At 38.1% G+C, this 21,095-nt stretch overlaps 5 protein-coding genes across 7 annotated transcripts; 2 read left to right on the top strand and 3 right to left on the bottom strand.

Moving 5' to 3' along the window:
- Nucleotides 1–193: 193 nt before the first annotated feature.
- On the bottom strand, nt 194–2,631 carry GLTP1 (glycolipid transfer protein 1). Its single transcript, XM_089615615.1, has 7 exons — nt 2,408–2,631; nt 2,030–2,161; nt 1,895–1,950; nt 1,690–1,820; nt 1,140–1,275; nt 607–738; nt 194–408 (listed from the first exon to the last, which is right to left on the bottom strand). The coding sequence occupies exons 2-7, from the start codon at nt 2,145–2,147 to the stop codon at nt 376–378; spliced, it is 606 nt and encodes a 201-aa protein (XP_089471741.1). The 5' UTR covers nt 2,148–2,161; nt 2,408–2,631; the 3' UTR covers nt 194–375.
- On the bottom strand, nt 2,410–7,496 carry LOC149394622 (protein RRP6-like 2). Its single transcript, XM_089615614.1, has 13 exons — nt 6,738–7,496; nt 6,485–6,640; nt 6,101–6,259; nt 5,928–6,011; nt 5,390–5,469; nt 5,237–5,287; nt 4,982–5,090; nt 4,761–4,843; nt 4,617–4,662; nt 4,435–4,522; nt 4,179–4,348; nt 3,608–3,901; nt 2,410–3,527 (listed from the first exon to the last, which is right to left on the bottom strand). The coding sequence occupies exons 1-13, from the start codon at nt 7,347–7,349 to the stop codon at nt 2,967–2,969; spliced, it is 2,493 nt and encodes an 830-aa protein (XP_089471740.1). The 5' UTR covers nt 7,350–7,496; the 3' UTR covers nt 2,410–2,966.
- Nucleotides 7,497–7,755: 259 nt separating this feature from the next.
- On the top strand, nt 7,756–10,416 carry LOC149394623 (HSP20-like chaperones superfamily protein). Its single transcript, XM_089614075.1, has 6 exons — nt 7,756–7,907; nt 7,984–8,170; nt 8,618–8,777; nt 9,746–9,774; nt 9,875–9,920; nt 10,016–10,416. Exons 1-6 carry the CDS (start codon nt 7,903–7,905, stop codon nt 10,054–10,056), a joined length of 468 nt encoding a protein of 155 aa, XP_089470201.1. The 5' UTR covers nt 7,756–7,902; the 3' UTR covers nt 10,057–10,416.
- Nucleotides 10,417–12,223: 1,807 nt separating this feature from the next.
- Nucleotides 12,224–16,486, top strand: LOC149394624 (TMV resistance protein N-like). Of its 3 annotated transcripts, none has more exons than XM_089614911.1 (5): nt 12,224–12,809; nt 13,517–14,627; nt 14,693–14,995; nt 15,078–15,806; nt 15,899–16,486. In XM_089614911.1, exons 1-5 carry the CDS (start codon nt 12,352–12,354, stop codon nt 16,349–16,351), a joined length of 3,054 nt encoding a protein of 1,017 aa, XP_089471037.1. In that variant the 5' UTR covers nt 12,224–12,351; the 3' UTR covers nt 16,352–16,486. The 3 variants fall into 3 exon arrangements, with proteins under 3 accessions (XP_089471037.1, XP_089471038.1, XP_089471039.1); XM_089614912.1 differs by having other exon boundaries at nt 15,908–16,486; XM_089614913.1 differs by lacking the exon at nt 15,899–16,486 and having other exon boundaries at nt 15,078–15,573; nt 15,635–15,774.
- A 652-nt stretch (nt 16,487–17,138) lies between these two features.
- Nucleotides 17,139–18,979, bottom strand: LOC149394625 (protein CHROMATIN REMODELING 24-like). The gene is made up of 6 exons (XM_089614915.1): nt 18,867–18,979; nt 18,608–18,702; nt 18,358–18,489; nt 17,763–17,828; nt 17,553–17,676; nt 17,139–17,477 (listed from the first exon to the last, which is right to left on the bottom strand). The coding sequence occupies exons 1-6, from the start codon at nt 18,876–18,878 to the stop codon at nt 17,325–17,327; spliced, it is 582 nt and encodes a 193-aa protein (XP_089471041.1). The 5' UTR covers nt 18,879–18,979; the 3' UTR covers nt 17,139–17,324.
- Nucleotides 18,980–21,095: the final 2,116 nt, after the last annotated feature.

A 21,095-nucleotide genomic window follows, 5' to 3' on the forward strand; every position in this document is an offset into this window, starting at 1 on the left:
GAAGCTTCTTAAAGATGCACAGAAGTAAGCGTAAACGCCAGGTATCAATAAACTGATATGTTTGTAATTAAAATATTAAATTTCAGAACACAACTATAATAACTCAAGAGTTAGTTTTTAAATACTGCCATCAGAACCGGATCACAGTTATAAAGAAATGAACAATCCATGGCACCATCGACAAAGTTCAAACTTCAAACACATAAATATGTCTATCTTTATTGACTCTTATGAATAATTCAAACACACAGTGAAAGTAATGTTCCAAGTTTTTAAGAAATGTAGCGAAGAGCGAATAAAAATGGTTTAAGTTAAAAAGACACTTGAGAAATAGGAATGGTTTGTCGTATATATGTGTATAATAGTTGAGACCCTCTACGCCTTCAACTCATTCATCCCAACGCTGGCCTGTCCAATTCAACCAAATTAAAAAGGGAAAAAAAAAAAAACAATCTTTCAAAAGTACCAACCAACATTTTTTTTATAATTTTACTGATCATAAAGTTAGACAGGTAAATGGAGACCGAAACAGGGATCTATGTCCTTGTCGCCATTATGTAGAACATGATAATATCTATGAAATTTAAACATGTAAATATAAATTACCAAAAAGTTGTGATTCTCTTCAAGAAGAGGTGGAAAGTTTGTGCAGAAGTCTTTTATGTGAGGCATGACATCAGCGGAACCGCCAATTACGTCCATAAACTTCTTTCGATCCGGTGCCAACTTCATAGCCATCTATTCATTCATACACAAATCAAGATTATGATAGCAAACCAGTACTACTATAGCCCCACAATATTGACGTACCGAAGACGCCGGGGCAAAAGAGTAACTTAATAGTACTTTTTTAGGGTTTAATGCTAAGTGGGATTCGGGGGTTTCCTATAAATAGCCAAATAGGTGAGTTTGTTTTTTATGTTTGCATTGTCTCTTTGCCGGACATCATGGGGAGTGTAACGATCTAGCTCTCGAAGGATTGAATTCTCGTGGAACTAATACACGAAATACAAGTCTTTAGATATAGCTCCCCTGTGATGAGACTTCTAGTGCAATTAAATTTATCATTTGAAAATAAATTTCACTAAATTCCATTCCAAGTACAGAAAAAATAGAGAGATGTGAGAGAGAAAGAGTACAGTGAAAGTTGAGCTTGCGAGCCATCCGTGCCATTGCTTGAGAGTCTTTGTGTACGAGTCGGAGCAAGCTTGAGGCATCGACCAATCTGGATGGTCCAGTAAGTTCCGGAACAATTCCACCAAGAAATCCATTGCTCTGAATTTGACAATTTATATTACACGATATTATAATCATCAAACCATACGCATAAACATGATGCTAAGATGGACATGATTGAAAGATCTAATCTCTACACAGACACACAAGTCAAAACTATTGACGCTAATAAAAGAATCATATGGATTTCGATAAACCTTGATTAACACAGAAAAATGAAAAATAAACATCTTAGGATGAATTGACCCTCTACAACCTCAAATTGATTTAACATATACTACTCAACTTCCCTACCCTCTAAAAACTATTTATCCCAAAAATACCGCTTTCTTATTTTCGGTAACATACAAGTTAGAGATGAGATGAATCGTAAATCAGATATCAGCGAAGATTGTTTGAATGTTTGATATGTAGAAGGTGATTTTAGAGAGGAGTGAATGAAAGAAGTTTGACCTGGTCAACCAAAGAAGGCCATTGGTGCAACTGGAAGAGCCTTTAGCTGTTTTGGCCTCAACCTCGGGACGAACCATGTCGTACAAGTATTTGAACTTTTCGCGATCTGTGTTGTATTTCGTCTCCAACCTCTGCAAAAAAATAATAGTAATATTAAAAATCAAACATATAAATTGGATTGTAATTCAAGAAACATTGCACAGACCGAGATGTTGCCGCCGATATCGGTCTTGACGAGGACCATGGCCGCTCCGAACTTGTCTGAAATTGAAACCACGAAGATTCGAGCTTTTTTAAAATCAGAGGAAGAAAAAGAAATTGGAAAAGGATCAAAGTTTACCGATGAGAGGCAAAATGTGTTTGCAGAGCTGCAAGAAAGGCTCCGTCAGGATTTGGCCGTCGTCGGACTTGCAATGCTTCATTCCTTCCAACGCCGGACTGAACACCGTCTCTGCCATCTTCCGATCTCTCTCTGCAACACAACAATGTATCGCGTTTTCAGAAATGGCAAAAAAGCACGAATCACGTGAAAATCGGCAGTCTCGTGATTGGATCTTCCCAATATTGCTTTAATCTTTCTCAACACAGGAACATATACAGTTACATAAATAAATAAAGCTGCGTACTACGAATCGATTCAGACCTGGGATCCAATTACAAATAAACTATGAATCCCTAAGCGAGAGAGAGAGAGAGAGAGAGAGAGAGAGAGACTTACTGACGAGGGGATTCCGACGACAGTGGGGAATTCAGGTGGGATCAAGATCGATTCCACGGATCTCACGCAGAATTGATTAGATTTGAGTAAGATCAAATCGGAGAAGAAGAAGAAGAAAAGGAATGGGATTTCTCGTCAAACTTGCTTCAATTATTCGATTCCGAATGCTTTGGCCACGCCTGCGATGCACTTCCAAATTTCTAATATCAAAAAATTAGCATTTATATATTTATGTGTGTGTGTGTGTGTGGTGTGTACGCACGATATGCATAGTTTAAAAAAACACTATTTATTAACTTTATAGTTAGTTCCTCGTACACCCATATAAACTCTTTTTTAGTTTATTAAATCTACATTACTTTAAATTTAATTAAGCAAACCATGCACGTAGGAATTCCGCTAAGGGTAGATTTAATTAAGAAAAACTACATATCAACAATGAATATATAGTAACTGTGACAAGGAAACACATAAATATAAGAAAAGCACTGAATTATTTCATTTTGTCCTTGTAATAATAATGAAAAAGGTATAAATGGATCCCCACAAACAACAACACTCATCGGAATGTGCCGGAGCGGTTTCCGGTGGCCGGGAAAGCTTTGCGGCGTCTCCCCTGAGAGAACTCGTGATCATCACCATCACCACCGTCAGCATCGTCGTCGCTGTCTTTCTTAGCTCGTTCCGTATTATTTTTCTTGGGCTTGTTGGAAGAAGAGTCACGGGGCTTCTTTTCGGCTTTATCGCCCCCCTTTGGCTTCCCTCCAAAGACGACCTGTCTCCGAGCCGCTTCGTAGTCGAACGGCTCGAATTGCAGCCCCGCCGCCGGAGGCTTCTTATTGGCCTCCTTCGCCGCTTTCCTTTTCTGATTGGCCGAGTCGAAACACTCCTGAAAGCTCGAAGACAAGTCCGAGAGAGACATGGGATTATCATCATTGTCGTCCTTCTTCGACTCCTCTTCGAACATCATGACATCATCCAATTTAGAAGAATTCTCCACCACCATCGGCGGCGGCGGCGCCACGTCAGCGACCGGGACTTCAACGGCCGGTTCCGGCTTCGTATTGAATGAATGCAAAGGAAAGTGCACGGACGCTCTTATCTGCTCTAATTTGGCCTCCTGTAATAATGCCACACCACAGATATTAGCTGAGAGAGAGAGAGAGAGAGAGAGAGAGAGAGAAAGTTAAGAGTGATGACCTGTTTCCCAGAATCCAATCTCTTTTTGGGGACTGAATTTCCGATAAGAGCTCCGAAAGCACGGCTGGGCTTCTTCTGCACTTGTACGGTCACTGCAGAAGAAACTTGTTGTGCTGAATTTGAGGACAACAAAGTGGTCGTTCCGTTTATTCTTTGCTCCGGAACACAAACGCTGCCATTTTTTCCATCGGAAGAGATTATTCCCGTGGATGGCGAAGAAACTACAACACCTTCTTTTTCCGTTGTTTCGATCATCGCAGTTTCCTCGGTAGTTGCTAAACTTTCTTCACATCCCTGCATATTTGGAACACCATTGTTAATCGCAGACATACAAAGATCTAGAAGCAGAAAAAAAAAAAATTATCACCTAACAGCTCATTCGCTATCGCATAAACTATCCTAGAGGAGAGACTAAACAGGGATGTTTTACAGATCAGACGAGTCGTGTACAAACAACTATGCCCACCACTTTTTCTTTTATGAGATTTACCGATTTCCCTTCAACGCACTGTAGTTAATATACGGTGATTAAATCATTAATTAAATCATCCATTGGTGAGTGATTCCTTACCCTTCCGATACGTCCTTCTTTGAGAAGTTGAACAACAGACTGAAACGCGGCAGAGTTCTGCTTCGAACTGCTAATAATGCTAAACACAGACCCGAGATTGCATTCAACGTACTGATGCTTTGACTTCACCATTTTCCTCAGCTTCCCCGCACTCTCCGGCATCGTCTTCGCTATACATCATAATTATAATACTCTAGTCAGATCAGCGATGAGCAATTATTATTCAAGCCGAATCAGATATAGTAAAGAATTTTACCAATCTCGAGAAGAGCTTTGTTGGGCAATATGTAGCCGGTGCTCTCATCTTGTAGTCGTGCAACAACATCACGCCACTCGACAAGACCCTGAAAACAAGTTAATTTTTTTTTTCTTCCCATAAACACCGATCTATATTGAAACGGAAGATAAATTGAAAAAGAAAGACGATGAGTTACGTACTGCTACAACGGCAAGCTGTTCGGCATTAAAACCAGCACCTTGCAATCTGTACATCAAAACCCCCGAAAAGTAACAGATGTGAATCACAAATTAAAATGTTTCAAAGGGGTAACAGATTTAGAAACAGATATTATGTGTACGTACCCATATAAATAGAGGTACGAATCTTCATTTAGAAGCTCTTTCTCGTAGAGCTGCATGCAAATGTCGTAACTCCGTTTGTAAACCTGTTAGTCACACACAACAGATCTCAGTTAAGAATTGCGATGTTAAATCCCAGTGGCATAAAGCCAAAAAGGCCGTGCAACATTATGATGCCTAAAAACAAAACACAAATTGCATAACTACACTTTCAATGTTAGTACCTCCAATAAAGAAGCATTAGGATCCTCAGAGTCCTTTGACATTGAGACCAGCTCTTTTCGCATTAAATCATATATGTACAGCAGATAGTGAGTATCTTCTCGTGCATATCTGCCATAACAATAAAAAAAAAAACCCAATTATTAAAGACAGAGGTAAAAAGGACAAGAAATCAGATAAAGGTTAACATAGTGTTACCTTAACTAAATTCACGAACTTGCTATGATGTAACAAAATTTTGATTCTTTTATGTTTACCTGACCATCTCTTCAGGAAGTGGACGCAATCTCCAATCAGCATTTTGGTATCTACAAAAGGATGACTAATCAACATCACATATGAAAACAGTAGATTGATAAAACAATGTAGTGATACAAATGAATTGTAGAAAAAGGTAAAAAGAAAAGTACTCCTTGTTAGCGGTAACGTCACAGTAGTGTTGCAGAAGATACTCGAGGCTATTTCTCTCCAATTTTAGTTCCCTTGAAGCCTGAGGCAAGGATTAAATTGTCAACAATCAAATTAAGCATAAATTTCAAAGCAACATTTATCAATTACCTAGAAACTAGAAGCAGTCAGAGCAACAGAGGAAATGGCACTTAAACACCGAAATAATAGGTTCTTGTGAGTTCATTTGAATCTTGAAGTTAAGATTAAGAAGGAAAATATTTTTCAGGACTCAGAAGGGAAAAAATCTAAATTAAACCGAAAATTTTGGGAGCAGAAGAAGCTATCATGTTGAAGAAAGATGCCTTCTTTAACCCAAGTTACTATCACTCTGACGCGTTATTTAAAGGAAATCGTCATTAGTGTTCATATCTAGATTTTTAAATTTCAAATATGGATTAAAGTGCGAAGTGGACAAGCTATGGTGCACATAAGAAATTTGGTAGAGTTCTAAGAGAGAATGATCAAAACAAAGAACAAAAAAGTATTCAAATAAAATACCTGGCCCGTATCGAACAAGTTACAGATATAAATGCCAAAATCCCGTTGAAGCCAAACTATATCTCGTTCCGACCCGTGCATCACCTGTGATTGGTTACCACATTTTGTAGCGGTCTTTTTTTATAAAAAAAAAGAAGATAGACGATAGAGTCATGCAAGAGTAGAAGATCGACCTTTCTTTTTGTTGGGTCCTTAAAAATCTCTCTAAGATATGGACCGATCTGGACTCGGAGCTTCAAAGCATCAATCACATAGTCTTCTGTTCTTGTTGAAATCTGTATCAAGCAAGTCAACCCTTGGAAAGATCGATATTGATTGTGCTCCAAATCAACCTGAACCAAATACAGCACACAGGTTAAGACTGCGATATGAGAATAAGCTAAACAAATATAACGACCTAACACAGGAAAAATCAACAGTGGTCTCAGGAGTCTAAAAGAACAATCTTGATCCTAAAAGACAATATTTTCTTTATCATAATGAAAGAAACCTTTGACTGAAATGAACATCATTTCCTCAAAAGAAACGCTCAATGTTCGATTCAAGAAACACATTACCGCGAATTCGTCAACACATCGCAATTTAGAAGCCATTTCTTTCAAGTCCTGAACTTCCTCCACAAGCTTGAACGGAGTAGACTCCAGCGCCGGCGGTTTCACCGGCTCAATACTGGCCACATTTTTATCCACGAAATCCGAAACAGAAACACTTTCCTATACACACAAATCAAAGAAAGCAAAGTACACAAATAAAAAGCTCATTCGAATGAAATCAAGGAAAAAAAAAGACAAGTTCTTTTTCTAAACTGACCAGGGGATGAATGAATCGGAGGCCGTCCTCGGACCTCTGGAGCCAAACGTGATCGAAAGGCTGGTTGTTGTTGTTGACGACGATGCTGAACTCGCTCTGCGGCCGAGGAATCGACGGAATATGGAACGGAACTTTCGGTTTCGGTCCGAAAGTCTTCTTGTCCCGCGTCGCCACCTTCACGTCCGACGGACTCGCGGTCTCCATCGCTGCCGCGGCGGCGGCGGAAGAGGCCTTCTTCTTCTTGTTCTTGCCGATAACTACCTGAAACCCGTCGTCCTTCGCCGCCGCGTCGAGAGACTGCGATGGCTCGTTGCGGAGGCGATCCAGCGCGGCGTCGAAGCGGTCGAAGACGGCGTCGTTTGCGTCGACGAGGTGGTCGTAGGCGTCGTCTAAGTCCGGCGGAAACGGCGACGCGGCGATAGAATCGAGAGAGGATTCCGATGCGGCGGCGATCTTCTGGAGAGGGAGGCGAAATTGGTTGAAGTTGTGGAAGTAGTGGAAGTCCTGCTCCGAAGGAATGATCCTCGAAGAGCCGGCGAGTTTGGAGAGGGACGAGGAGAGTCTACCTAGGGTTTGGGCCGTGCACGGCTGAGAATTATGCTCGTCGGTCATCGGAGGGGAAGAGAGCGTCGTTTGATTGGGTTTATGAGTCGTTGGTTAGGGTTTTAGAGTTTCGAGAAGCAAACAAAAATGGAGAGTAAATGCCATTTGTTGAAAAATATACGACGAGTCGTGTCACGTGATATGCGTGATGGCACGTGCCGATACACAAGAATGATAAAAATGAATTCAAGGAAGAATGACTTTACTACAGTAAGTAAATGCTTAAATTGTGCTAATTTATTCTGTTCTTTACTATTTTTTCACATTTAAATAGTTTTGCACACATAAATAATTTTAAACAATATATTTACGTTTTTTATTTAGTAGTTAATCGAATAAATAATAGTAGTGACATTCGTATAATAATGTTGTAAAATAATGTAAGAATATTATGATAAAAAAGTAAAAAAACAATTAAGAAAGTTAGGAAATGAGAAAATAATTGATAGCATGTATAAATAAATTTGAGAGAGCGAGTGATGGAATAGAGAGAGTGGTGTTGTCGGAAAGAAGTAAGGAAGCGCAGCGCAGAGTCAGTCCGGTCCGGCGGATCGAAGAGACGATGAGGTTAGTGTTTGTATATGTGTGTGAGTGTATGTATGTGTGTATATGTATGATGATTATGATGATGATGATGAATCAGTGGGCGACATCCAGAGGTGCTATGGGCGCAGAGATCGAGGAAGGTTTATTTGACGGTGGCTCTTCCCGACGCTAAAGACGTTTCCGTGAGCTGCGAAGCCGACGGAGTTTTCTCTTTCTCGGCCACCGGCGTCAACGGCGATCCATTTCGCCTCTCTCTCCCTCTCTTCGCTCCCATCGTCCCCGAGGTAGGTCACTCATAGTCGCAGAGTGAAATCTGATCGTTGATTTCGGATTCATTGTTTCGACTGCCATTTCCTCGCAGCTTTTACCGTTTTCGGATTGGCTGCGTGAAAATTTTGATAAGATTTCTCAGTTGTTTCATTTTTCATACGATGTGACTGGTTTCTGTTGTTTTTATATGAATTTCTCAGTGATTTCATATCATCTGATAGACTGGTTTGTGTCGCATAATGTGAAATTCTTTGAAATTGAATTTAATTACCTAGATTGAGATGATAGAACGCGACTTTTCACTCTGGTGTTTGTTCAGTCCCAAATGTGAGGCGTTTGAACTAAAAACTCCACCATCTTGGACACCTTTTTTTTTTCTTTACACTAAAGAGTGCTCTTCCGAGGAACAAAGGCTGGTTTGCTTTGTAGGAGATTTGATTAGTGATTATTGATTATTGCAGGGTTGTAAGACGAATGTTGGGAATCGGAACATCGTGTGTTCGCTGAAGAAAGAGGAGAGAGGTTGGTGGAAGCGGCTCTTGAAGTCCGAAGAGAAGCCGGCTCCGTATCTCAAGGTCGACTGGAACAGATGGTGCGACGAGGACGACCTACACTCCGATGGTGACTCTCTCTCTCTCTCTCTCTCTCTCATTTCATATATCCTGAGAATTGGGGGTTTTGTGTGGTGTTGATGAGAAATTTGAGAATCCGGCATCAATTCACTTCACTGTCACTCTCTTTCATTTGCACTTCTAATTCTTTAAATCTGTAAACGTTGTGATTTCTGACTGAGCATTCTCGAGAGCTTTATGCTCAAAGCCAGCTAGAGAATGGTTCTTTAGGTTTAGGAACCCTTTTATAGCTTCAGTCTTTGTGTTAATGTATATCAACTTAGAGTTGATTAAGATTATATTGCAAGACTAGAATAAGGGTGTTAGTTCAGTTGAATAAGTTACACTCTTGACTCTTTAGGTTCTGCGTGGAACTAACTTTTGAACTCTGTCTGTGATTTTGTTATATCTTCTTTTCACTTTTTCAAGTAGGAATCTACGAACTGTTACCGAGTGAGTGGTAACTGTAGATTCGACTCATAAAATAGTCTTACAGGTCTACCAAGATTATTTGGGTTTAAAAAAAAGTACAAAAAAATTAGGAAAATAGCCAACTTAAACGTTTGACATTGTTAAATAGTCAATGTTTGGTAAATCTTAGGTAAATAGCTGTAAATAATGACGTGGCATAATATATAGAGGTGGCTATTTATCTAAGATTTACGTCTGTAAATACATGATAATGACTATTTACCTAAGATTTACTAAACGTTGACTATTTAACAATGTCAAACGTTTAAATTTGCTATTTTCCTAATGGACCCAAACAAGTATGGCTAATAGGCTACAAATGACCATGTGTCAGCATCGATTTTCCTTAACGCATGAGTTTGTTACCCTGCACAGCTTATGAATGCATTACCAAAATCAAGCAAACTATGATTCACTGTCTCGATGTATAGAAAGAGTCCATGCTATGCCCATAGTCAATATAAACTTGTACTTGGAATGATAATTGATGTTTTTTTTTTTTGTCAGATGAATCGGCCTCGGATGATGATGCGGAGGTAATACCAACTTCATTACTCTATAGCGAAGAACACCGATAAGCGTATTCCTTTCTGTGGTTATACCTGATTATGTGACCGTGATTTTCGCTCTGTGTAGTATGCTGAAGAAGATGATGAAAGCAGCGACGAAGAAGGCATGCTCTGTAAGTCCCACCAACAAACACACGCTCTGCTTTCGTTTCATAGTTGTCTTTCATCCGTATGACACTTATTTCTAACACCGAAGCATTGAATGCAGATCTTCCGGATCTGGAAAAGGCACGAGGAAACTACCAGTGATGATTGTGCTCGGAAAATGAAGACCCGATAGTCAGTGTATCGGATTGTTGGTAGGAAATCGCAAAGACAGTTAGTGTTTGAAGCGATCTGTATATAATCTGTTTTGGACTTTGGGTGGTGGTAGTTGTGAACTTAGGCTTTGTTATCTTTTCTATTTTTTTCCTTTGCAGAGAAGAACATTCATGACTGAATTTGTTCATGTTTTTTTTTTTTTCTTATTTAAGCATCCCAACCATCCCAATTTTGCGACCGAGCTTTGATAGTCGTCATTAAGGGCGAAAAACATCGAATTCTCTTTCTGTCTGCTGTTTGGTAATGATGGGAACTGAATGGGGAATTCACCAAAAAGTGATTGAATTTACGTAGTTTTATTAATAGGAACCGAATGAACCAAAAATACCCGATCTATTGTTCGAGAGCTAGATCATCTTCTTTACTTTATAAGATATAAAATATGACCAGTGCACCTTTTTAAAATTTAAAAACTTAAACCATTTAATATATAAAGTCTTAAATAAATACACTCAAGCTAAGATGATGAGACGTAGTTACTTATGATTTGTCGTATTTATTTTATGAGTTAATGATCAAGGTTCTTCGTTTATGAATAGGCACTTGGCAAAATGAACTGGCTTGTTGGGTTATGAGTTCTCATAAATATGAAATTCATATACAAGATTATTGAGTTGAAATGCAATGTATATCATTGCATGTCTTTTTCTTTGATAGTGTGAATAATTAAATATGTCTAGTCTTCTGATGGGAATACTCGTTGAATCAAACATTATGGTAGCTCCATCACAAAAGAATGATTCTGCGTATTTACAAAGAATAACAAAGTTGAAGGAAATAAAAACTAGAAGCACAAAATGGTAAATTTGTAATTCTCATATAGTTAATGATATTCGTAAAGGGTAAATCTTGAAAGATATTTAATGGATCTCAATGTTTTAAAGTAGTAGTGCAAATAGGAGAAAACTAAAACATATCAAGTGATTTTCAGTGTCACTTCTTTAGTGGAATTATTTACATTAGGAAAAAACATTGGAAAAAGTTTGTTTTATGATTATTGATTATAGAAAAAGCATGATAATTTACTCTCTCTCTCTCTCTCTCTCTCTCTCTCTAGTAGTAAACAATTCTATACAATAATTCTAAAGTAGCTAATCAATTAATTAACAGCAAGCGCGGCTAATAATCAAGCAAACATAATTGAAAATGAGCAATAGACAAAATTATAGAATCAGCAATGCATTGAGTATTGGTTTGGGCTACATCGTAGCCCCATAAAAATCTAGCCACTAAAAGAATTCATAATCAAAGCTAAGCATATAATATTAATCAAAAGCAAAAGAACAAACAATAAAACCAAAAACGAATTCATATTAAATAAAAAGCGATGTTCAACAATATTCTAAAGCAACGAAATAAATAAAAGGGAAGAAGAAAGAAGAATGATTGAAGTCGGAGAAGAATAACTCGTCAATTCTATTGAGAATCCACTTTTTTTTTCTTCAATAGCTCTCTACAAAATTAGCCAAACACTAAAACAAAAACTAAAATTACGAAAAAGATGTGTTTTTAGGTTAAAATGATCCTTTAAATAGGTTTAGGGATGTTTTTCGGAGCAATATAGGTCTTTGGGTTGGATCCAAAGGCTTAAAGACGCTTAAAATCGGGTAACATAAATTTTCAGTCTGAGAGTCAGCACGGCGCGGTGAATAATAGGTTTGAGCACACTCTGTTTTAGCCATTTCGGCACGACGCAGTGGTGACTTGCACGGCGTGGCATTGACTTTATCCAAAAATCGTCGTTTTGCTCCGTTTTGCCCATGACGTTTCGATACTCAATTATACACCCAAAATCTCAAATTCACTATAAAAACACAAATTAACTTACAAGTACACTAAAAAACTTGTTATATTCATGCTCGAAAATGATAGATTAGTACGTATAAAATGTACTCATCACTGGTTTTTCTTTTGAATTTGGGATTTGAATGGGTTTTAGAGAGTTTAGTCGTGGATTTTGTAGTTAGAAGCTTAGGGAAAAAAAAAGGGAATATTTTAGTTTTTTTTTTGGGTCTTTTTTTAATGAAAAAATTAAAATTAATTGAAAGAAATGTGTGTTATAAACTTAATAACTTTTTAAATGATAACCGGTGGCGGTCAATACTCAATACGCGCAAAGAGGAGAAGAAAAATTCATCGCAAACTCTCTAAAATCTCATTGACCTCTCAAGTCGCGCTCATCACTGTCATCAGAATTCACAAAATAGAAAAACTCATAAAGATATGGGCCATATGGCCGGTTACGACGTCTTCATAAGCTTCCGAGGCGACGATACTCGCCGGAATTTCACGAGCTTTCTCTATGCGGCCCTGAGAGACCAGCAAGTCGAGGTCTACAAGGACGACGTGAATCTCCCGAGGGGCGGCGATATCTCTCCGTCGCTTTACAGTGCAATCGAGGGCTCTAAGATCTCCATAGTCGTTTTCTCTCGAGACTACGCTTCGTCGCGGTGGTGTCTCGACGAGCTTGTCCACATCCTCAAATGCAAGAGAGAGAGGAATCAAGTGGTCTTTCCGGTCTTCTACGGCGTTGACCCCTCCGATGTTCGTAATCAGAGACAGAGTTACGGATCAGCTTTCCTTGAACACGAAAAGCGCTTCGAATCAGAGAAAGTCGCTCAGTGGATATCTGCTCTTCACGAAGCTGGCAGTCTCTCTGGCTGGGATTCAGCCAATCACGGGTAATCATTTTCATTCCATTCGAACTTGGATACACATGCTCTGGTTTTTTCACTTTTATTTTCTGATTTTATTTCGACGGAGTTTGATTTTCGGTATTCTATAGTTTTCGAGATTTTCTCACTTCAATTGAAACTCTTTCTCAACTCTCGCCAAAAGACTACACACAATAGTGTGACTTTCTGCAAATCACACCAAACAAAAACTATTTGCAAAATCTTAACACTCAAGACTCAAAATCACTAGAGAGACTCTTTAACGTTAAATGTCGGTGTAGCTTATGGCCTCTTCTTGATTACATAAATAATTGAATTGATCATATTTGCAATAAAATCTAACACATAAGGCCGATCAAGATTATAAAAAGCGTGTAGATTGTATCTCGCACAAAATCTCATCTCGTTTTTTTTTTTTTTTTTTTTTTTAATTTCAATGTTTAGTTAAGATTGATTGAAAATGTTGATTTAGGAACAATGTGCTAAATATCTTCCTTAAACAATATTTCTAAGCAAAATTTATTATAATGCCAAATAAATCTGGCGTGATTTTTTTTTTTTTTCTGGCTAGGAAACAAGCATGACTTTTGTGGAGGACAACTCCGCAGAGGTTCTTATTACCTAGTTGTCCTCTTTTATTGATCATTTTCGATATTTTTGGTGTTTATTTCAATAATTTTTGTGAGTTTCAATTAACATGCATTCCATCCCAGGTCTGAATCACAATTAGTGAAGGAGATTGCTGAAGCAATTGTGTCGCAACTATCTAGTATTTACTCAATAAAATCTAGTCATGAAAATATCGAAACCTACTCTTTAGTCGGGATCAAAAAACGTCTAGAGGACCTTGAATCATTGTGGTCCGTAGACTCTCTAGATGTGGATGTTGTAGGCCTTTGGGGAATGGGCGGGATCGGAAAGTCAACTCTAGCAAAAGCCGCACATGAACGTTTCTCTTCCAGATTCAAAAGTTGTTTCTTTGTGGACGTCAGTGACCACGTCAGAAAACACGGGGCGAGTCACTTGAAAAGGGAACTTTTCGCCGCGTTGTTAAGAAACGCGAATGTCGACACGGAGAGTTCATTTTCAGATGCTCGGCTGCGTCGCACAAAGTCATTCATAGTTCTCGACAATGTCGATGAGCTAGAACAGTTGGATTGTTTGTTCGAAGATCATGATCCCCAAAAGATGAAAAACCAATTTGGTGCGGGAAGTAAAATTATTTTAACTAGCAGAGATAAGAAAGTGCTAATGGAAATGGCTGATTCTGTTTACGAAGTCAAGGCATTGGACGATAAGGAAGCGGTTGAACTATTTCTTCGTAATGCCTTCAGATTAAGAGAGGAGTTGAAAAGCAAAGATTATGCAGAGCTAACAAACAGAGTTGTAGCTTATTGCGGAGGAAATCCGTTGGCTCTCAAAGTATTGGGTTCTTACCTTCGTTCAAGGAGCTCAGAAGAATGGGAAAGCGCGCTCAGTGAGCTGAAAAAGACTCCAAATGAAAAAATCTTAAAAGTGTTATGGATGAGCTACGATGCGCTTAATCCCGTGAAAAAGTCTCTATTCCTTGACATCGCTTGTTTCTTTGAAAGGAGAGAACGGAAGGAATTTGTTCGAGATATTTTAGGGCTTGAGTCTTCTTTAGGCATTAGAGTTCTCGAAGAGAAGTGTCTCGTCATCATTGATGGAGATGGTTGTCTATTAATGCATGATTTGCTACGGGAAATGGCATGGGATATCGTTCGTAGAGAATCGGTGGAGCTTGGAAAGCGAAGCCGGTTATGGAATACTGAAGAAGTTCTTTCTGTACTGAAAAAGAATAAGGTAACTTGAAAAGCACACTAAGTCTTTATTTTTATTCATTTAAATTTATGTATTCTATATTTCAGGGTTCTGCGAAAATTGAAGGAATCTTCTTAGACACGTCAAATATGAGGCAAGATCTACAACTGCGGCCCACAATCTTTGAAGCAATGGAAAATCTACGGTTGCTCGCAATTCACAATAAGTCTCACAATTCCAAAAAAAATATATTGTTTCCTCAAGGCCTTCAATATCTTCCAGATTCACTTAGGTATCTCGATTGGTCATACTGCCCTTTGGAAACTCTGCCCCTGGATTTTGAGCCTCAAAATCTCGTCTGTCTTCGGATGCCATATAGCAAGCTTAGGAGGCTATGGAATGGAGATTTGGTATGCTTTTAAATTTGCGCCCTATATAAGTACAATAATCCAAATACTCCTGCATGTTAATTCAATAATATTTTATTTACAGCATCTTGGAAATTTGAAATATCTTCACCTAAACGGCTCTTGTTTGGTTGACCTTCCCGATCTCTCTGAAGCTCCTAAACTACAGGCCATATATTTGCAATGGTGTCGTTCTCTTCAGCGACTTCCTAAGCTACCCAAATATCTGAGGTTCTTAAACCTGGAATATTCAGGGGTAGAAGAATTTCACTCGTCGTTCGAGTCTCTCAAATATTTGGAGTACCTGAATCTCACATGTTGTGCTGCGCTAAAGAGTCTCCCAAAACTACCAAAAAATATAGAGATGTTAGACATGTCATACAACAAATTCGAGATACTTCCTTCAAGCTTTAGGCACATGTTGAGATTGACATTTCTCTCGTTACACGATTGCTGTAGCATCGAATCTTTGCAAGACCTTCCGCCATCCTTGGAGATTATCGATGTTACTTGTTGCACATCGCTTAAGACAATCGACACGCGTGGATGCTCGTCGTTGTTAGGGATATGTGCCTCACAATGTACGTTGTTGACGCACTTCTTTGTTGACAAGCCCTTAAACATCGAAAGTCCTTTTCTTAGGAAGCGATGGTACTCCATGCAGTACGAGCTTCTGCGAAGGGAGTTGTATTGGTTCAGGCCGGGAACTATTTGTAGCTTTTCCTTCAACTTTTGCGCAAAACTGGATCTAGGCTCTGTGGAGAACGTTTGGATGCAATACCAACGTCTACTATTCATGGCAGTGGAAGATGGGGTGAGTAGCATAGTTATATGTGTGTGTGTGTGTATATATATATATATATATTCTCAAATACTTTATCAAAGCAAGTGTTTCACACTGTACAGATGTATCAGGATGCCCCGGCTTATGCTTGTTATCCAGGAGATGAATTTCCGAACGACTTTGACCATCAATCGGGGGGCTCTCAGTTAATTGTCAGACTTCGTCGGCGTGTTTGTCTTTGTGCAGCTGTTGTACTTGCATTCGAAGGTGTCTCTGAGGCTGATGATTGGTGCGTGGAACGCTTCGAAGTCACGTGCGATGTTAGTTCGAAGACCAGTTCCGGAACCCAACTATATGATCATGACTGTAACTGTAAGTTCTCTATAAATCTTCACGAGGGACCAATGAGAGACCATGTTGTGATGTGGTATATTGGCTTGAGAGATCCGGTAGAGGCAGTGTTCGATTTTGGAATAAGAAATGCTCATGATCAAAAAGTTAAAATTAAAAGATGCGGGATTTACACGATACCCTATGAAGGTGATACCAATTTATACGGCTCTGTAATAATTTGATTCCGCATAAACAGACACACTTATATGTATATATAATGTTAGAAGTTTTTGTTTGTGTCCCTCGACATGTGTAATTTAGGCTATTTTCGCTAAATTAAACTTTGTACCTATAATTTTATGCATGATATTGATGTACTCGACCGGTTCCGTATAGATTAACCACCGAGATTATTTTTATCTTACTGGATGGCATGAAAACGAGCATTTAATTTTTTTATTTGCAGTTGCATTTTACAAGATTATTTAATTTGTTGAAGCTTTTGACGAAAGCAACCCAAAACTGTTCATTTAGTTCGAAAAGGTATAATGAGTTTTATTTCTTTCTTTCTTTGAGTCAAAACTCAAAAGGCCGTGCATGTTCTTGTGAATAGAGGTTGTAATTTTCCAAGTACCGCCAAGTACTTGTTCCATTTGTCAGCAATCAACCAAATCGATGTGATCTCTAGGGAGACTTTCTATAAAACAATAAATCGATGTGATCTCTAGGGAGACTTTCGTTAAAACAATAAAATTGGATAAATAAGGAAATTATTATACACGCGTTCGTTTTCCTTAAAAAAAAATGGAGGGAAAATAAAATTCATCTACATTTAAACATGTAGAGCCCACACTTTTATATCTCTTCTCAAATCTACTATTCTGCTTATCATTTCCTTTTTCACCATTGTAAGATAATCCCTTTTCTTTATTGGACCTTGTTAAGCTAAAAGAGATAACAAAGGCAGAAGCTCATCGACAGTGCATTTGTTTCAAACTCACGTAATACGCTTATAAAATGAATATACAATTAAAATATGTTTAATACGTGTACGTAAGTGAAATCAGCTTGTATTGATGATTTTTTTTTTTTTTTTTAGTTTTAATCACAAAATAAGCATATGAAATCCTCAACAAGCAGAGGATTTTCGGCCAAAAAAAGAGAGGTTTTTGCCCACTTGATGACGATTTTGATTTTTTGAGCTACAAAAGAATTCTAAACATTCAACACCCTTTGGAAATCATCATTAAAAGAGTCCAAATCAATCACATCCTTTCCTTTTTGCTTTAGCCTCTGAAGCTCACCACTCAATTCCACTAATTGTATTTCAAGCTTCTCTCCCTTGTCTGGTAATCTTGACACGATGCTCTATAAATAAAAATAAAACATTAGTTAATAATATCACAACATTTATTTGTCCAAATATGAGATCTTCATTCATACCTTATCTCCAAGAGTTTTAGAGATGCGAGCGATTCTCTCTTTGATCTCTGACTCGGTAAGTCTATCCGGCGATGAGTTCTTCTTCTTTGGTTTGACATCCTTCGGATTGAATGCGTACTCAGAACTGTCATTAATGCAAACCAATGACTCATTAATATGATATTACATTTCTTGACGTACAAGTCAAACCAAGAAAACAGAATTGTGTACCCGTCAACACTTCGTTCAACTGAGTAGCTTGACGCTGAAGATCCCACATATGTAGCCCCAGTTTTTCTGTTCTCAAAAAGGTAAGTAAAGGAGCTCCGACAATAACTAGCTAATCATCTTCTTTGAATATCGTAAGAGTATATTTTATTTTAGGATTTTTGGCCTTGAACTTTATTGATTGTGTTAATATAGTCCCTAACCTTTTTTTTAGCATTTTGGTCCATAACCTAATGATTTTGTAGCACTTTTTAGTTCTTTAAAAAAAAAAAAAAAACAATCTAAAAAAATTCTAACTATAGAACCTAAAACATATATACTGACTATGATAGCTTGTTCAGAATTTTTAAAAGTATCATTAGAATCAATTCGTGCTCTTATAATATAAAGTTATTTTAACTTTTATCCAATGTTTTTAGGGTCAAAATATAATTTAGCTAGTTCTTTTTATAAAAATTAACAAGATCTGTTAGCCTGTTCTGAAAAGGCAAGTATATAAGCTCCGACAATAACTAGCTAATCATCTTCCTCGAGTAAGGTAAGTAAGTACATTTGTTATAATATAAAAATGTAAATAATTAGACAAGCTGATATTTACCTTTTCACTTCTTCGTCTTCCCCGTCTGTGCTCTGCACCGGAGCCGCCTTGGAAAAGAGTAAACTGTGATGACTAACGCCCGCTCTGCCAAGACTCTCCAGAAACTTTATGTGAATACCCAGTTGCTCATCCCTGGTTTAAAAAAATAAAATAAAAAATAATCAGGAAAATAGTAAATCCTAGAGTGAAAAATCCTTACCGGCTTTATTATAAACAGATATTCATTGTGTGTATGAAAAGAATGACATACATTATATGCAGGGAATCATGCTCTTCATGCAGTTGTTGCTGAGTCGGAGAGACGTCGAAACCCTGTGCTGGTAGACTGAAAAGCTCTCGAAGATCCTGCAAATATTTCGGTCACAAACTCAGCATTGTCAACGAGAAATAGAAAAGTAATTACAACCTGAGATGAGTTTTTTTTTGTCTTCTATATATAGCACTGGTCGAGCTACTTCTTAAGTAAAGCCCGACGTAATAAAGCATGGTAAAAAAACTTAAACGCAAACCTTGGATTCCATGCAGGGTCAACAACGATCACACGATCTGCTCTCATAAGTGTAAGACCCAAACCACCGACTTGAGACGTTAGCAGAAATATCGGAGGCGCGTCACCACTTTGGTAATCCTAATAACGGTAAAAATAAATTAATAAAAATATTATTAAACAAAAGAAAATATAATGGGTTTTAGAAAGTTTAGTCGTGGATTTTGTAGTTAGAAGCTTAGAAAAAAAAAACAAAGGGATATTTTACTTTGTTTTTGTCATTTTAATGAAAAAATTATAATTAATTGAAAGAAATGTGTGTTATAAACTTTATAACACGCACAATACACGCAAATAGGAGAATAAAAACTCATCACAAACTCTCCAAAATCTCATTGACTTCAATACACGCTCTGTCATCAGAATTCACAAAATAGAAAAACTCATAAAGATAGAGAAATTTCATTTTGTAAACCTAAAAATTATCAAAATATCAAGACTAGACTCATTAATTTAATAATATATTAAATTGGACTTTTGGACACTTTTGGACACTTTCGGACAAAAATACTCCTGAAATTCAAATAACCCCTCTTCCTCTCTCATTTCAAACTCTCTTTATCTATTTCCGTCTTCATCACAAGTCCTGTCATCTTCGAATTGATTGCGCTAGGATTAGAACTTTCGGTGGTCGAGCTTCGATTTTGGGGGTTTCGCATCATTTTTAGGAAGGTTCCATAGTTAGAGTTTCTAAAAAAACTTGGAATAATATGATGAATCTCATCGTAGGTCATCGGATTCCGGTGAAATCCGATGAGATTCATCGGATTTTTCCGATGACCTTCAACCCAAAATCTCCGCTAAAATTCGATGAATTCCGCCAAAATCTGATGCAATCCGTCAAAATCCGATGGGTCATATGTGCTGGTATTAGTTGTGTCTTAAGTCTTAACCACGGTTAGTGTTTAATTAGTATCTGCTAGCTTGACAATGGTTTATAAATGGTTAAGTTAGTGATAGGCTTAAATTTTGGGTTTTTCCAAGAGAGTTGAGCGAGACGGAGAGAAAGAGAGAATGGTTATATGGGTGTCGAAGACGATAAAGAGGGGCCGACTGGGTAGTTGCGCGTGGGTATGAGATGTGATGAGGGGCCGAAATCGTGGGTTGGGCGAGAAAGAGAAAGAGATAGGTGAAGATGAAGAGAGAGGCCAAACATTTTTTTTTAGGAAAAAGAAGATGAAGAACTGGGAAATGGGTTTGGGATGACCGAAATCGTGGATTGAGCGAGAAAGAGAAAGAGAGGGATGAAGATGAAGATGAAGAGAGGACCAAACAATTTATTTTTTTTTTTAGGAAAAAGAAGATGAAGAACCGGGAAATGGGTTGGGGATGGCCGAAATCGTGGGTTGAGCGAGAAAAGAAAGAGCGGGATGAAGATGAAGAGAGGGAGCGAACAATTTTTTTTTTTTTTTTTTTTTTTTTTTTTGTAGAACAAAGAAGATGAAGAACCAGGAATGAGTTGAGGATGTTGTGGGGGTATAAAAACTCAAATATTAAAATATCATTTCAAATGGGCTTAGGCCCGATTGAAGCCCATAATCAGTTTGAAGACCAGCCCACGATATCAATTACGGGCCCAATTCACTCTCAGCAGATCGGCCCAAGCCCAGCAACATTTCCCGACTCGGTGAGGGACGCCAGTTCGACCACGTCTTTCTGATCCGAAGGATCAGTCAAAGAGCAGACCACGCCGCGAAGATCGGATCTCGGACGACTACGACCTAGGCGAGGAAAATGGATCGAGGAACACGTGTCTTCGGCCAGAAGGTTCTATCTCGCCTATAAATAGAAGAGGAGAGGACAATTTTCGCACATGCAAGCTCTCAGTCTCAGTTTCCAATTAATATTCTATTTCGTATTCTTATAACCAAGATCTTGAGCTCGGCTTGTTGAGCTCGTCATCTCGCCCGTTTGTAACCTTCTCTATATCAATAAAATTAATAAATATTCGTATATTATTATAGCTCTTTATTATTAAATCGTTTCTTATACGACATCTTTCTAAACCCCTATAAAAATATTTTATAATTTCATTCTTCATTAGTGATTGTTGATCGATCCAAAATCGACATCAACAATTTGGCACGGCACGGTGGTGACTTGCACGGCGTGGCATTGACTTTATCCAAAATCGTCGTTTTGCTCCGTTTTTTCCTCCAATTTTTTCTAAATGGTCCCATGATGTTTCGAT

The sequence above is a fragment of the Urtica dioica genome, chromosome 5, assembly GCF_054948205.1.
Source record: "Urtica dioica subsp. dioica isolate 48M chromosome 5, U.dioica_male_clone48M_v1_H2, whole genome shotgun sequence".
Lineage (NCBI taxonomy): Eukaryota > Viridiplantae > Streptophyta > Magnoliopsida > Rosales > Urticaceae > Urtica > Urtica dioica.